The sequence below is a fragment of the Morone saxatilis genome, unplaced genomic scaffold, assembly GCF_004916995.1.
Source record: "Morone saxatilis isolate NCDOM2014 unplaced genomic scaffold, NCSU_SB_2.0 Contig22, whole genome shotgun sequence".
NCBI classification, from domain to species: domain Eukaryota; kingdom Metazoa; phylum Chordata; class Actinopteri; family Moronidae; genus Morone; species Morone saxatilis.
In genome coordinates, this window is record NW_023339785.1 from 6,797,960 (window position 1) to 6,815,401 (window position 17,442).

The 17,442-nt window shown below is 40.3% G+C and overlaps 1 protein-coding gene across 1 annotated transcript in view; it reads left to right on the forward strand.

Moving 5' to 3' along the window:
• The window catches only part of si:dkey-237h12.3 (teneurin-3), a 119,903-nt gene that overhangs the window by 48,215 nt on the left and 54,246 nt on the right, over positions 1-17,442 (forward strand). The window contains exons 4-6 of the mRNA XM_035669967.1: positions 5,279-5,517; positions 12,655-12,780; positions 14,571-14,785. Coding sequence (XP_035525860.1) covers positions 5,279-5,517; positions 12,655-12,780; positions 14,571-14,785 — 580 coding nt within the window. The remainder of the gene's footprint in view (positions 1-5,278; positions 5,518-12,654; positions 12,781-14,570; positions 14,786-17,442) is intronic.

The following is a 17,442-nucleotide window of genomic DNA, read 5'->3' on the forward strand; positions in this document are numbered from 1 at the left end:
TACCAAAATTACAGCAATTCTGAAGAATGTTTATAAATTATCTCTAATTAACTGAAACACAAACTTGATGATGCCACGACCAAATGATCCGGTGTCATTTTTTGTCACCATGAGAAATGCAGATAATTGTTTGACATTATTCTACTGAAGCTTTTGTTCTTCTTTAGGATAACCAAGACCGTTCCTTTTAGAGGACTCAATTAGATGGTAACATAGCAGTGATACCGTTCATTGCTTTTCTCATGTGCCGAGGAGACATTCAGATCTTTAATGTGTGTGGAATTATTTTAATAAACCCTCTCAGGTTTCCCTTTCTAACCACTTGGCTTTGACATCACTGGAATAGTTTTTTTTATGATATTTTCAATTAGAAATATTCAGTTGAACTTCATTATGAAATGAATTGCCATGTCCCTTAAGAGACCAATGCACATATACAGTAATTATTCTTGAGCTGTACTTAATCCTTTGTTTAAAATAGAATATAGTAGTATGTGTGATTTTGTTTTTTTTTCCTTTTTTTTTGAAGCCTATATGGCTTGAGCTATACGCTCTATAGGTGCTACACTGGATAAGATACAGGGAGGCGTCTTCTCTTACATATGTATGTCCTTTGGAGTCCACTTCAGCATTTTTTTCACTTAGATTCAATGACATTCAGCTAGAACAGTCATTATGACATTTCAGAATGAGTCTTTTGAAGGCCTGCCCAGCCACACGTTGCAGTTATAAATGTACTGTCAATCCTCATTGGATTCATGTGTCAAGGGAGTCCTTTTGGTGAAATGAAATTATGTCTCTGCTCTAAAATCATCATGTGGTACAGTGTCCCACAGACAGTACATTTTGCTGATAGAAAATGTGTTAGAATTGTTCTCGGGGGGGTGAAAAAGAATAGCAGAGGTAATCCAAGTAGGATTCGGTTTGTGTGTGCGCGTATAGTTGTTTGTGTGGGATGCACATGTAAATCATGAGTCAGACAGTCATGCTTCACATCAGAGGAGGAAAATTTAACTTTTTTTTTTGTACAGCAGCCTCAGTGTCAGGATCGCACCAGGACTGATTAGTCATGTGTAAGATACCAGCCAACTAGCCTTTTGGAATAGAAAGAAGCTTGCGGTGCTGGCTGGTTACCTGCCAAAGTGGATGGTGGTGTAGACAAAGTGGTAATCCTCAAGACGTGTTTTCCTTTTTATTTATTTTGCCAACATCTTTAGTGCCAAGCACACATTTCTGTGGTGATTCCAGAGCAACATTTTCCTCTTATTTTAGGTTACTGTACAAACTGCTGCTGCTGGCAACATGAAGTGCATCTGTTCCAGATGATTTTTGCCAGCAAATGCAAAAGCTTTCATGAACAAAGGATGGATTGTGAAGAGTAATCTTAATAGTTATTCATATAAAAAGTCAGTACACATTTAAAATGTAACCTGCAGTACCTAAAACACACGGACATTAGGGTTGTATTGAAACATGTCTTCACCACAATTGTCCCTCAAGAGTTTAGCTACAGAGTAACGTACATAATGTACATAAGAGCTGAGCTCCTCTTATGCCAAACCTAATCAGACTTGTTAAATATAGTCAATTCCATGCGCAAACAATCTGAGCACTCAGAGGGAGAGACTCAAGATGGCACCACGCTGATCTCCGTGGGCAGGACGGCACAAAAAAGCTCGCCTGAAATACCATCACACGGGCGCGGAGCTAGCTCTACCAGAATAGCACCTGCTAGCAGGCCCCCCGATGGGAGGGCAGGTGGTGATCTGGGGAAGAGCGACGGCGACAGCGGCGAGCGTGAAAACGAGCCGCTGTGACACCCGCCACATCTGTAGTCCTGGTTTTTTTTCGGTCATGGGATTAAAGCCGGCCCGATTTTTCCAGCTCTCACCTTGAAATGCTAATGCTAACGCAGAACAGCAGCTAATAGAAAGATTACATATTCTGAGTGCTTCGATTTGCATTGTTTCTAGTGTGCTCTCTCTGCCCTCCAGCAGGAGCTTAGCCGTAGACAAATCCACCCACTCACTGTTTAGTCTTTTGTCCTCTGTGAGGATGTTTTCAAATGTCATCCTGATGACAAGCAATGTTGTGAGAGTAGAGGAGACCAGGCTGGCTGCCGCTTTTGTGTTACAGGCTTCTCAATGGGACAGACAGGCGTGCACACAAACACACGACGATCACACTGACACACAGCCATTCATTTTCTCTCTTTCCCTTCTCAGTCTCACACTCTCTTGATTGTCTCTTCTCTCTCTCTCTCTCTATCTCTATCTCACTCTCGCTGTCTCACTCAGTCACAGCACACCCTATTGCTATCACTAGGGCTGGCTGGATTAGCATAGTAATGTGCCTTGTTGCATCACACTGGCTGTAATCAATTACAGCCGGTCATCCAGTGTGTATAGCTGCAGACATTTACACTGGTCCGCTGTTTGTTAATCATGTCCAACAGCATTTCATCTTTGGACCCCTTCAGTCTGCTCTTTGGGTGGGGGGGGCTACATGGAAAAAAAACATCAGCACCAGAATTACTTTAAACGCTGAGTGCAAATAAATGTTCGGCACAGGGATTTGTCTTGGGGATGCTGAAGCTGAAAGTTCCTGAAAGTCAGGTTCCCTCTGCATTTTCTTGTACAAGTGAAAGAAATGTAAATGACTGAAATATAGCTGACTTTCTAATTTTAAACCACCCACGGTGTGCCATATGTTTCTGGTAATTAATGTGCATTCAGATTGTTCAATCAACTAAATTGTGCAAATAAACACTATTTTATGATCTGTTTACACATGTTTTATTGGTGATATTTATTAATACCGTTTTTTTTGTTATTATGTTTAATACAGTTTTTGAAAGGCTCTGTAGCTTCTCCAGATGTTCCCTTGGTGTTCTTAGCCCAGGTGTCTTTGACTTGTAAGCCTTAAGAGCATTATGTACTCATATCTTTGCATAAATAAGAACCCAGGTACATATACGACCTGTATTTACAGGCAAACCTGTCTCCCCATCATAACTTGCAATAGGTAGTCACCTCCCTATCAAATAGGGTACATCCACACAAACACACACATACATGAACTCACACGTTCACGTCCTTTTCTGTCTCCCTCATCAGATTGCATCCACTTACACTTAACTCCCCAGACAGCAGTGTCTATTTGCCGTGTCTCTAACTACGCATCTACCGTCTCCGACGTCGTGCAAGTTTTGACCTCAATTCATACCCAACTGCATATTACTGAGTCTGCCACAGCTCTAGTAACAGATTGTTCCAGATTGGAGAATCTGAACTTCTCCAGGTTTGCGGACGACCGGAGCATTGTCATTCCAACAGTGACATGCAGTAACCTTTAAATGGAATCCCTGTCTGTCCATGGCTGCACGTGTCAATCGGGGCATCGAGGAGCCAGACGATCCAAATCTGACATTTGTTCTTTGAGTCGAAAATTGATCAGAGGAGGTTTTAGCCCAGAGATATCCTCACAGGAGATAGGAAGTACCTGAAATATCAGCGGCAGGGCTGAAATAAGAGCAATGCATTGAGGTGTAGGTTTATGATGTGTCCTTCCAACAAATCTGTTAAATTTAACAAATTTTCTGATTAACTTCCCTTAGCCTTACCTTTGACCATAACAGCTGGAAGTCCAACTATAAGAATATTCTAGTTAATGAACAGATTTAGGTGCAGCTTACCTTAAATCATGTTGACCCACCACTCCCTTCAAATAATCAGGGAAACTCTGATTAGTAAGTGTTTTTCGGTCCTTAACTGCTGAACTTCAGATTATGCGCCCAATTAGCTGTTCTCAAGTATCTTTTAGCACAGATTCACACTCCGGATTTAAAAAGCCTTTACAAAACTTACATGGAGACTTCACAGATGCTGCACAAATAATTGATGAGCAAACACTGCTTTATCAGTTTATTGGTGTATTTAAATTAGCGGTTTCCATGGCAATCTGCTCCTTCTGGGATCCATAGGACACAAGACTGTAAAATGTTGTGTAAGACTTTTAGCAGAAAGTAGAGGAATGTGAGATCAAGGGAAGACTGTGCTTTTTCTGGCCTTTACGCTCCGAAATTGAACTCTTTCATGATCTTGTACGCATTTAAAGTGGCATTTATATAGCTACATTTTCACTCAGGTATTTGTTTACTGCTGCATTGGCAATCTGTATTTTATTGCAAGATTACCTTTTAAATCTCGTATGTTTGCTCTATTGTTCTAAGCGGTTGTTTTAGGCCCCTTAGCCTCACCTCTTATACAGTGCTTTTAACTTTTCCTTTGGTAATAGCAGATTGCAGGAGAGTAAACCTGGACAAGGAAATGCAGCATCCACTTTATTTACACTATGTTGAGGTGCTCTTGAGCAAGACACTTAACCTCCAACTTTTCCGGTTGAAAAAGTATTACTGTGGTGGTGCTGGGAAAGTACTCTCAGGTGTAATTGTGTGTGTGTAAGAGTGAGTGTCAAGGAGAGTACTCATGTAGAACGACCATCGACTGAATAATAAAGGTTGTGTTGTACAAGTACCTTATTCTAACTTTTTATTACTATTATTAATTAGCACGAGTAATGTTTTAAAGTCAAGAATTTTTTCAACTCCTAAAGTAATCCTGATGACGACTTTAAGGCTTAATTTATCTGAAAACAAGAGTGCTCAATCTATAAAATACTAAATATTTCTTGACAGCTTGTTTTAAATGTATTTTTTTTTTAATAAAAAAATGACAAATTCTACAGTTCTGGATTGGAAGAGCATTTGCAATGCATGGTCAATCTGTCCAATTTCCCTGGCCGTCCCCATAAGCCTAGAGGCATTTGGGTATTAAACTCTAAGTAGTGGCAAGAGTGGCAACAAGGCTTAATTCATTTACTTAAGAGCTTTTCACGTGGGGTTTAAAAGTTAATAGGACGATCACTCCGTAGTGCATTTGATTAAGCCCTCTTAATTACCCCAGGTATAATGGGCTATTAGCAAAGGCCCAGTTGTAAAAGGGCAAGTGGGAGATGATTGTTTTTATGAGGTACTTTTTGTTCACCTCTTCCAATGTCAGGATTATACTGAATATCAGAATATAACCCAGTTCCTCTTGTAGTGTGATACACATGGGAGTATTGTAGCATAGACTGTATTTGAGAGATTCTTTTGGTATTTGAATTTAATTTGGACTTTCTTTGAGCCGTTGACTTCCTGGATGCTGTGGGTTTTTTTTTTTACCTTGTTTTACAGTTATTGTACAATACCCTTTTCTCCTTTTTCTCTCCTTTCCAGGCACTTTCTTTTTAAAACGGGCACAGGAACAACACCTTTCTTTGGCGCAGCAGCCCCTGGTTACACCATGGCAACGGGGACAGTTTACTCGACACCAGCGCGCCCTTTGCCCAGAAACAGCCTGTCCAGAGGGGCTTTCAAGTTCAAGAAGACACCGAAACATTGCTCCTGGAAGTGCACCGCCCTGATCGCTGTGGGGATAGCTGTGGTTCTGTCCATCATTCTCTGCTACTGCATAGGTAAGGCTGAGATAATGCTGTATGAGCGTTGAAGATTTTTAAATTTCTAGTTGCATCACGTTCATAAGGAGAATTTTAACAGATTATGTGTTCTCAAATCCCAAACACAACCAAATTACAACATTAGAAAAACAGTGCATGACAGATTATGGGGCATTATTAAGATTATCATATTAATGAGAACTGCACACCAGCTATTTTTTCTGTTTCAGACACACAACTTCAGAGTCAGTCTCACAGATATTACCATGTGAGACTTGACACTTGAGACTCAAAAACAAAAACATTCATGACTCAAGTTTTGATTTGAGGCTTTGCCAAAAGCCTGTAACAATAAAAAATAAACGAGACAGTTACAGTCAGTCCTTGCATATTTAATTATTAGACATGTGTGTAAGAGGAACTTTGTCCCAGCGATGGAACAAATTACAACAGCTTTGAAATGAAAATGTCAAAACCATAAACCATGCCATTCTAATGGTCTACATTCAGAAATTTGTTTATAAAGCCTTGATGACCTGGACTTTCTGTCAAGGAGATAAAGCTTGATATGGGCCCCAATAGACTTTATGACTGCTCATGTCTCTCTTCCTGTCTCAATCACACTCTTTTCTGTCTTGCCTTATCCACACGGTCTTCCCAACTCTTAATCTGTACGGTTGACAACCCGTTAGCCTCATCCCTTCACGGCCACACTCCCACCAGCCTTTTATCTGCAGCTGTCCTTCAAACTTGCAGGCGACACCAGCTCCATGGTAGCAATTAAAAAAAGCAATATCTTCTCCTCCTCACGTTGGTCCACTTAGAAGGTTCTGTCCCTGATTGTGTCTGGAGGCAGTTCAGGAGGTGAAAATCTTATGTATAACAGCCCACTTTAACAGATATTCTAGGCTTGATATTTGTACCGACTGAGCTACGCTTAGACCGGAACTTATGCAGCTTTTCTTTCTAAGGGATGACACTTTATGTGGAGCTGACCATGTGCAAATTATTAGATGCTGACAGTATGGAATGTTTACACCTTAATACTGTGCATTTGAAACAAGTCAACCATCTAGCCAGACAAAATTAAGTATATGGCATAAATATAGCTACTGAATACTTGTTGGAATTGTGTGATGTGTGATGTGGAGGTGCAGCACAAGCTGTCATCCATGTGCATGAAAACCAGTAGTTTTTGTGCCAGAAGCGATGTTTTCTTTCAGTTCTGGGGAGAGAAAACATGACTCCATTATCTGCGGTGGCATTGGACAATCTTTAGACATGTCATTCGGTCAAACGGAACCAATGATAGACAGGCTGCCTAGAGTGAATGAAGCCGGCATGCCTCTTAATCTGAGTGAAGTTTGATCTCTGCCAGGAGTATTTCTGTTTCACTGCCTTTTCCTTTTTGCAGAAATTGCAGATGTCCTGATATGATTCAGTAGTGTCTGTCTGATTAAGCTCTCAGTCAGATATGCAGACATTGTCCCAGTGCAGTTTCCAACAAGACATCCCTGTCTGTTTCCCTTTGACAGGGGGCTGTGCATCATCCCCACACTTCTGATCCCCGGTTCACAGAACGACAGCCAATTTATGTCCTTGGGGGTTCCTGTTAAAACACAGGCAGAGAGGTTCAAATGACCGGCACAGATGGCAAAATGAAACACAAGTTGAGGAGCTGCACTCTTATAACAAAGGAAGAGTCCCAAACACTTGAACTTTAAAGAAGACCTTGGTCCAAAAAGCCTTTGTTGTACTACAATCCAAAACTCGCTCATTCTGTCAAACAGGAAATGCTTTTATCTCAGTCAGGAAGATAAACTAATGCTCATCCTCTCCCCCTCCTTTGGGCATTATTTCCTATGAGAAGGCTTCTGAATGTTTTTTTTTTTACAGCGTGTGTCAAAGCTGACTTCTTGCTAACCTTTAGAATCTTGACCGCAGCAATAAACCCGTTACAGATTCATCTCTCCTCATGCCTTCCCTTGTCATCCAAGCCCTTAATCTTTACACTGTGCTTTTCTCCCTGAGCGGATATATAAGTATTCATCCAGCTTGGAGGCACAGGAAATGTGACACAGTTGTATAAGGAGAAATATGGGGTTGTTGGGAAGATCCTATAACCAGTGTTTTATTGGTAAATAGAGAGGGGAGTGCTCTCTTGGAGGAGAGGTCATAAATGCACTAGATCAATATCAATATTCACAATCCCTTTATTGACTTTACTGTTTTTGTTGCTTTCGTTCGTTCGTTGTCGTTCATGATCTTGTGTCATAAAATTAGTATGGATATATACATATACTTTTTATAACTTAGCTGCTCCCGTGTGCAGGTTTCAGTTGCTATTTTTATTTGTACTTGTGCTCATGACAGATCAGCGTAGTTTACACAGGGAAAGCGAGCAGAAACAGTCATTTGTTCAGCTGTTGTCACTAACAGTTCTAGCAGATTGGATTCATTTACAACATTTTCATCCCAACAATCACCGACTTGTTTAATTGTAGACCTGTCGGATGTTTGGGAATTGTATTTTTGGCCCAATTCCAGAGTGTGTGCGCCTCGTGCTTCAGCTCCTTTTTGGTGTGTGTATGTGTGTCTGAGTTAAACAGATGTAGCCCTCTGCCACTTGCCTCAGGTGTCTGAGAGTGTTTCCACCACTTCCTCTCTCTTTCATCCACCGCCAATTCACCTGCCAGGTGCAATGACTCAAATAGCTGCAATGTGCACTCGTACTTTAATACTTTTTTATTGTCAGCTCGCGCAGTCCCATTAGTACAAAGACAAACTCACAGACAAATACAGGCACACCTGCATCTGTTATATGTTAAAATGGGACTGCGTTTGAAGTTTAATGTATCACATTACTCAATTTTTGCTCCAGTTAAGATTACTATACATAATGATAATTTGGAAGTTCAAATAAAAAATGTTTTAATGGACTGAATTTGAAAGAATAACATGCAGAACAGTCACTAAACTGGAGCCTGGCTGACCAACAGCAGCAGCTTCTGTAATTCAAATGAGGCACAAACCTGCTGAGGTGAGGCTTTCCAGTTCCAGTTCTGCAAACTAGACTGATTGGAAGGAGTTCAGCAATTGTTCAGATAGAGGGAGGCCAATCAGGACCAAGTCCAGCTTTGATGCTCTGATTGGATGCAGAAAGAGCATGTGGATTTTTGGAAATGCTCTTTAAATTGAACAGCACAAACAAAGCCAAATACGAACAATGTCCATGTTTGATCAAAATGTTTATAAGGAGAAGACGGTGCACTTCTTTTGTCTGACATTTGCCTATTGAATGTCAGACATATATAGAGAAAAAAAGTATCTTTAAATGAAGAATGAGTTATGTTATCAGTTTGTTTTGGAAAAGTGCATCTGAGATTTCTAGTTGGAAAACACTAATTCCCTTAAGCTGTGTACCGCAAGAATTGATCAGAAAAATAAAATCTTTTATTTATGGGTTTTTCAGTAAAAGGTGCAGATTAAAGTGAGGGCTCTCATGAAATTATTGAAATGGTCGACATGAATGCTTTTAACAAGGTCATATCAGTTACCAGAGGAGAGGAGGTGATACAGGTGGCTCTATTCATCAATGATGAGGACTGTGTTGGGGGAAAAAAATATCTTCATCTAATACTACCATAAAAATCTAGAAATCCCACAGAGACTAACAAAAGGTGACATTGAGTTTGCTTCAGTTGTCACAGGACGGAAAAACAGATCCTGTCCTGGCGATCTTGCTTTACAGATTTTGTCATTCCATTTGAGGTTGTTGGAGACACTATCCTAGAAAACAGGAACATCTTAGCCATGCTCTGAGCTGTGAGACTTGCATCGAGGAGTCCCTCTGGGACATTTCTGGGGAGATGTGCATGCAGGTTCCAGCATAAAACAATGTTTATCTCAATAATTTTGAGGCTGTTGAGCTCCAAGTTGTTGTTGGCACACCGTGACTCCAGATGGGCCACCTCTCTCTCTGGTAAATGGACTAATTATGCTTGGTGACGAAGGCCATCAGAATGGCATCCTTCGCATATTTTAGCAGAAAACACCCAATAAGTTTTATATTCTTTCATGTTTGTAATGCATTTAGGTTGCTTAGCTGTGTAATATTATTTCTTTTTTCCTATAAAGAGATACAACCAGCACCGGGTTTCCCAGGTAACAACACTACCAAGAATTATACGAACAAGATGGGGAATTTGCTGTGAGAACAGCCAGGAGGATTTTCTGGGGCTCATGTTACATTTTCCAGTTCAGAAGTGTTTGTTCCTCTGTACACTAAATACCATGTTGATGTCAGAACTCAGACAAACACGTTGTAAACTTACAAATTCAACCTTCCGTTTATTGTCAGTGGAGGTGTTCCACAGGGCAAATTTGGACTTCAGAGATTAGAGCCTACCTTTTCTAGCTTCTCGCTCAAGAGAAGAATTGCTCATGGCCCATAAATATTAATTGAACTGGCCTAGGCTGCAGGAATAACTTATGCAAATGTGTAAATTGAGGGCTATTCACCTCAAAGCAATTTGTTGATGAGGTAAGTGGGGATTCAGGCCCTGGTGCACTAAGAGCGGTAAAGAGGGAAAGGCTCCTGGTGGTTCTGTGCCATGTGTGATACACAAGAGCCCACTGCCTTTCAGGTGGAAAGCTGGTGATACTGGGAGATGGGAAGGCACAATGTTAAGCTGTGGAGAGTCACTGGACTTGTCATGTTAAATGAACTAGAATTTACAATTCGGAACCAAGCCAGTCAAGTTGTTTTTAGACAATTACTTTTACTCTCTGATATTTGTCCTATCATCCTATCAGGAGAACCTGGTAAATATGACCTGCTTAACATCAGTATGTTAGCATTGTCACTATGGTGTGTTAGCATGCTGATGTTTGCTAAGCTAAGTACAACCTCACAGAGCTGCTAGAATGGCTGTAGGGTCTAACCCTAACCCCTAACCCCAACCTTAACCCTGTCTGTCAATTTGTTCTTGATAAAGCATGGTGTCTTAGTCAGCTTAGAAAGAGTTTTTTTTACAGAAAGGGTTCCAAAATACTTAATGCACATTTTGTGAATATAGGTTTTGTTAATTAAGATATTATGCTGTCTTTTATCCTTTAAAGGACCAGTGTGTAGTATTTAGTGGCATCTAGAGGTGCAGGCTCATTCTGAGGCGCCCTGGTAGCTCACCTGGTACAAACAGCTGATTATACACTAATGAAAATATAGTTATGCATATTATTTTCAATTTCTGCCAATAAATCCTCCTGAATGTTACATACTGGACCTTTTAAGTAATAACCTTAACCTGCTTTAATTTCATGCTGTCAATCATTTTGCAAGATTAGGTGTCAGAGTGTTTTTTCTTTTTTTTCAGGTGGAATGGGTTTCGCTTCGGGTTAATGCTCCGTGTCCTCAGTTGATCCTTGCAATTTGGGACCCAGCTCAGCACAGAGTGTTTTCGGAGGATTCTGGTGTCCTTTCTCAGTTTAAAGCCACCAACAGTTAGTCTAAGAAATGAAAATATTTACACAGTGAGTAGTTTGAAAAGTTGGTATTTAAATGTAGGATTTTTACAGCTTAACTAGGCCAAGGAAGATGTTCTGTATGTTTGGATTTAGTGTTGGGGGGAAATAATGACAATATATTTAAAGAATTCTCAAATTCTTGGAAAGCTGGAGATTTTGTCTCTGTGTGTTTTGCCAGTGAATTTGTGCATCGATGCTGAGAGTGATCTAAATCTGGTTGAAGATGGAGAAAAATTCAGAACATTTTAAAGCCACGGTATCAATAGCAACAGAAAATCTCAGTGTGGTAGCAAATATGTGAAACAAAAACACAACGCAAGTGCACAGATCTTGCAGGTTTTCACATTGGGAGGTACAATACTGTCAGAGTAGTCCATTCAGATTGTTTAGAAAAGTCAGACTTGTCAAAAATATTGATGGACCAGTCAGCAGTAATTTCTGTTGCTGGTTTGTTTCGCTGGCAACTGAAATGGATTCTGACTCGAAGGGTGATGCTGGCTAAATGTACTTGGCAGCCAAACATTATCACTCAATGTTAATTCTGCCTTATTTGATGTGAATTCAGTGCTACAGAGCACCTGTTTCATTTTAACTACCAAGGACACTGCAACGTGTACTCTTATTCAACTGATGCCAATTTATTCATCAGCAGGCTGTAAACAAAACACACACTTTCTTAACAAAGCAGCGACTGATACACTGTCCAAACTAGTTCTCCATCTCTCTTTTGGTCTCCTTCACATTTGATATTCTCTCTGGCCCCACATCCACCTCTCAAGTTATTTGCTGCAGTCAATATCCATCTTCCCAGCGAGGGACGGGTGTTGGAGAAAAGTTCCTCCCACAGATCAAATGGTCGGAAATCAAGATGCTTCCTCAGCATGTTCCCTGGCTGGTGACTTTGAAGGAGATTTGCCCTCTCGCTGCGCTCACAGAAGCACCTCAGTTTCCCAAAACAACAAGAACCCAGTTTGATTGCACTCAATACTGTGACAATAAAGCAGGTTGGCTGAATGAAAGCCAGACACAGTTTAGTTATGTAAGAGAACTAGAGGAGTGTTGCAGCATCTTACCCTCTCACTTCCTCCTCCTGCTGTGACTGTCTGTCTCAATAAACTGCCTTGCACTTTCTTAAAAGTCTCTCACTTTCTTGGTCCATCTTAACTCTTTTCACACACGTGGCTGCATCTCCGTGGCCTTTCTGCTTTGTGTTAGACGTGGAGAATATAAGGATTCTTCAGTGTCTCGTCTTTTTGTCAAAAGGGAAAGCTTTGTGTCAGGACAGAAATTCTGCTCTCTCCGACACACAGGTACGTTAATGAACAGCACTCCCCATGGAAACATGCAAGAGCAACAGGGTTCCTAAGTATTGATTGAAATGACTTTGTCTGGCCTCTGTCAGTGCTGTGTTTACACAAAAGCCACCCATGGCAGAGTTGCCTCAAAAACAAAAATGTGAACTGAAATGTTGGACGTTAAACTGTTTTTTTTCTGCCTGCATTGGATCCATCCATTGTGCTCTCCCACAGGTCTTTTGTGCTTAAGTGGCTTGATTGTTTTTGTGCGGCTATTTGCTTATTTGTTTATCCATTTCTACAAGCCCACGCAGCCTTTTTGTGTATTTCACAGCAATGCACCTTTTCGGCCTCAATTGGCAGCTCCAAGAGTTGGACAACCAGCCGGCTTTTGAAAATGGAGGAGCTGGGAAGACGGGGCCCACTCAGTCGAGCATAGTGACAGCTCTGGCTGCTGACGGTGAGGAAATAAAAGACTGATCTGAATAAACTGCTAATTAACATTTGCTGTATTAATGACCAAGATTAATAATGTTTTTTCTTCTGTTGGATTCCCTGTATCTTAGAATTTTATTTTGGTCAAGGTTATTGCTATTGCTTTTGAATATATATTGTGCTTTTTGGGTTAAGGGTTTCTTTTCAGATGTGAAAATAATAACACTAATAATACTGGCTTAAAATGTGCAAATACTCTCAACTTTAAAAGGAAATAGGGCTGTTTATAATTAAGGATTTTTCAAATTAACTTTTAACTTAAATATAAGAAGCTAAAGGATCTTTAAAGCACCAAAATGTAAATTAATTTAATCAAGTAAAGGTTCAACTGACTATTAAGAAAGACAAATTGCAACAACACACCATTTGGCCTCATGAATGGCAAAGTGAAATGTTCGGTGCTCAATGCCCAGTCAGCCCTTAGAGTTTATTTAGATCTCTCACCTACTGAATATTAATTGGCTTCCAATTCCAGACAGCTTTTACTGCCTAATCATAATCTTGGACCATTGTGTATTCAACAACAAGCAGGCAGGAGATCTCAACTCACCTTTACAGCAAAAGCCACCAAATTAATCTCTAAGCACACTCACGTATTTAGAATGCATGACCACGAAAGCATTAATTGAGTTGAGTAGGCCAGGCAAAAGCTCAATTGTTTAAACTCGGCTAGATTTAAATCCTCATAAGTACTGCTAATTAAGATAGCACGAGGCAGGTTTTGGACTGTTTAAAGGCAATCAATAGCCGGCTATTATTCTCCCCAGAGGTAAACTTGGCTTCCAGTCTTCACTTTGACTGAAGCTAAAGTGACAGGCAATGGCCTCATTACACACACAACACTGAGGGATGCAAATAATGGAGGTCGGGCACAAACAGATACACACAGGGCTACAGTGTACACAGGTCCACACACGCAAACACTTCTTATGAAATGCAGGAGCAAAGGCTGAGTTATTATTATATTGCAGGACAACTCTGCATCATCCACCTAACAAGTTAGTCATTGCCACAGTAAACTATGAAGAGCACAGCTGCGTTCCTTCTACAATAGTGCTTTAGACAGCTAGGGTTTGAAAACACTTCACAGATTTTTCTTGCTAACAATGAAATCTGTTCTTGTAATAGCACCTTGCAGTCTTCAGTTTTTCATGTGAGCATGACTCATATTAAAACTGGCCATCTCTCCATCTTTGGCACTGTAAGGACACAGTTTAAGGACATCATTCGCAAAATTGTTTTGATTTGCTGTTATTGCTCTGGCAAGGTAGCGCTCAGTATATCTGACAGATTCCATTTAGACCTTATCTGAGATGAAGCCTCACTCTATGAGTCACCAAGACCAGAGAAAAGATGGGAGCTGCGGCCTTTTAGAGCCTTATAAAAAGCCAATTATATCTGGTCATTTTTTTTCGGTGAGCAGTGCATCATGGACCACAGGGAACCATTACTTTTAATCCTGTCTTGGTTGGTCATCGCTCATTTGGAAAAGATATGACTATCTTATTGTTAAGTCCCTGCTTGAATAAGATTATGCTGGAAAGCACAAGAGAGAATACAGCATGTACTGATAACCAGACATCAAAGACTTGCATAAAAACCAAGATTGTATTTTAGGACGCAGGTGTGAAGGTTTTTGTTGATGGCATGAAAGGCTCTGTGATGACTGATTTTATACCATATCACCTTAACTGCTCTGTCTTAATTCTGTAACACCTTACATAATCTCGGTGGGGGTGTGTTTCTGTCATCTAGGAAGGACTAGCGTGCTTCATCAGGAAAACAACTCCATCGATACCGGACAGGTCGACATAGGGAAGAGGGTGGGTCAGAGCATCCCACCAGGAGTGTTCTGGCGTTCTCATTTAAGCATGGAGCAACCACGCTTCCTTAAGTTCAACATCTCGGTACAGAAGAATGCACTGATCGGAGTCTATGGTAGAAAGGGTCTTGCACCATCTCACACTCAGGTAAACACTTTTTTAAATCGGGTTCATCCCTTTGAGATGAAAAACACTAAGAAATTGACACCGTGTTACTCAATAAAGTTCCAGTGTGTAGGATTTAGTGGTATCTAGCGGCACAGTTGCAGTTCACAACTCTGTAGCTTCAGTCTACCCTTCCAAGTGCGAAGGAGAAATTACAGTGGCAGCAAGGTTCAACATGGTAGACTCCATGGAAGTAACGAAAACACAAGTTTCTATAATCAGGTGATTATACACTAATGAAAACATAGTTTTGAATATTATATATACAATATTATTTGTGCAAATAGATCCCCCAAAATGTTAGACACTGGACCTTTAAAGTACAACTATGTAACTAATAAATGAGGTATGTGTGAAGTCGGTGCAGACACAGACCAGTTATGATATAATTTTTCAGCGAAAAAAAAAAATCAGATTTGGGCACATAAAATCTATACTCTGGGTTTTAGTGTTTTTTTGCGAGAAGCAGCTGCTTGCTGTGTCTGGCAACGACCCTGGTGAGAGCAGTGAGACTAAACCAAAACAGCTGTGAAATCAAAACAGTCAGCTAAAAGAGGACACAGTGCTCCATAGAGCTGAGGGGATTTGAAGAATTAATAATAATAATCATAATTCTCTGTGGATGAATCACTACAAACAATAATAAATGTACCCAGGTGAACAGTAAAGATGTGAAGAAGCAATCTCACTGTCTTTAAGAAATCTTTTTTTTTTTTTTCAAAGCGGAATCAAAACATAAGTTAAAAAAAAGCTGCATCAAATAATGTAAAACATATTTAGTGGGGTTCTTCCTTTGCCCTTATGAGATCCATTATTTCAATTCTGGACATAAAGGCACTTGCAAATTAGAACTGGGCACTAGTTTAATTTCAGTTTTCTCCTCTCAGCTTTCATTTGCCTGTGTGCGGGCATGCACGTCTTTCACTTCCACTAAACGTCTGCCATTTGCAAATTGAAGTGTTTCCAAAATGTCTGATGTGTCACTTGAATGACATTTCTGGGCATCCGAATGTCCAATGCCTGGTGATGGTGATGGAAACACTCAGACAATGGCTATTTTCCACCACACTTGACTGCAAAAGCTCTTAGCTTCACCTTCTTGACATTCTCTCATAGTAAAGATGGGCTTCACTCAAGTGTGGACAGTTAGGGACACTTTTTGATGGAAGAAAGGCCGATGCAAGTGACAACAGGTGAGCTGGATTGCACTTTCAAGGAGAAAAAAGGAAGCCCAACAAAATCAAAGACCAAAGGGTGCTAATTAACAAGACACTACTTTTATGTCTTGGGCAATTGTTGTACAGACACTCAAGCTTGTCAATGCTGGACACTGTGTCCATTGTGGCCACCTCTAAATTACGTACTGTTCAGGGACCAGGGGCACAAATCAATGCATTTACTTAACTGAGCATGAAAGACCCCAATGAGAGATATTGACTGTTCGTTGTATTCACTGCTTGGAAGACAAGACAACATTTAAGTGCAACAGCCTTTCCACCATTCTCAAATATAGACTTCCTCCATCTGCTATTGAGTGTCTGTCTGGGCTGATACAAACCAAACAAGTTAGAAGAAACAAACTTTTGTAGTTTTTCTCCAAAGACTTTGTACTCAGTTGTTATCAAGTGCCAGACTAAGTTTACTCAACCTAAAGGCTGAAGAATTTACAGGCTGTAAGCGTTCCTCCTCTGTCCGTCGTGCATTCAGCAGTCTCTCCATGCTTGGTCTCTTGCCTGTTATTCACTGGTATTGTTGGATTGAGATGAGTTGAGGGGGCTTTCACACCGGCTAATCGAGATGTATGCACTTGGCCAGTAGGTTTAGGGCTCTTGGGATGAACTGTTTTATTACTTCCCCCTCAAGCCAACAACACAAAGAAGTCAACTTCCGCCAGGTTAATATCCCTCCCCTGCCCCACTGCTCTCCTCAAAGGGGTTTAAATCACAGTGTTGACTTCACCTGCCCCTTGCTTAATGCTCTCTTTCTGTTGTTTGCAAGTCAACTGAAAGGTTGCTCAGGTCAGTGTTTGTCACATTCCTGAACACCAAATCCGGTTTTAATATATTTTCTTGTACCCTTCTTTTAACTATTTTGAATTCCATTGTGTTTCTATGAGGCTGGATGCTGTGCACATGCTCATTTAAAGCGGCATTAATTAATTTGGGGGATTTTTTTTGTCAAAAATCATCACTTTAGCAAGATGACAGATACAAAGCAACAAGAAAAACAAATCAACAACCAGCTTATTAAGTTGTTTTGGCTAAAGTGTTAGCAAATAGTTGTCAGCTTACACATTAAAGAGAAACACCAGCATTCATTTGGAGCTGTGCTTCTGGACCAACATTTACTCTTATTATATTTGGCTCTTTAGCGGCTTGAAGTTAAGAGGCAGTGGCTTTGTCTTCCACTTCCATATTAATGTTGTTTGGATTTTACAAGTTGTGGTTAGTTAGGGGTTGTTTTGATTCATTGCTAGCCATGAAACCAAAACAGTGAGCTGAAAGAGACTAAAAAGCTCAATATAGCTGCAGATTTATGTTGAAATTAGGTTTTAGGTAAAAAAATTTGTAATTTACTAGAAGACTATTATTAAAATCTTGTTTAAAGCAGGTTCCAAGACTAAATAAATTGTTATTGGT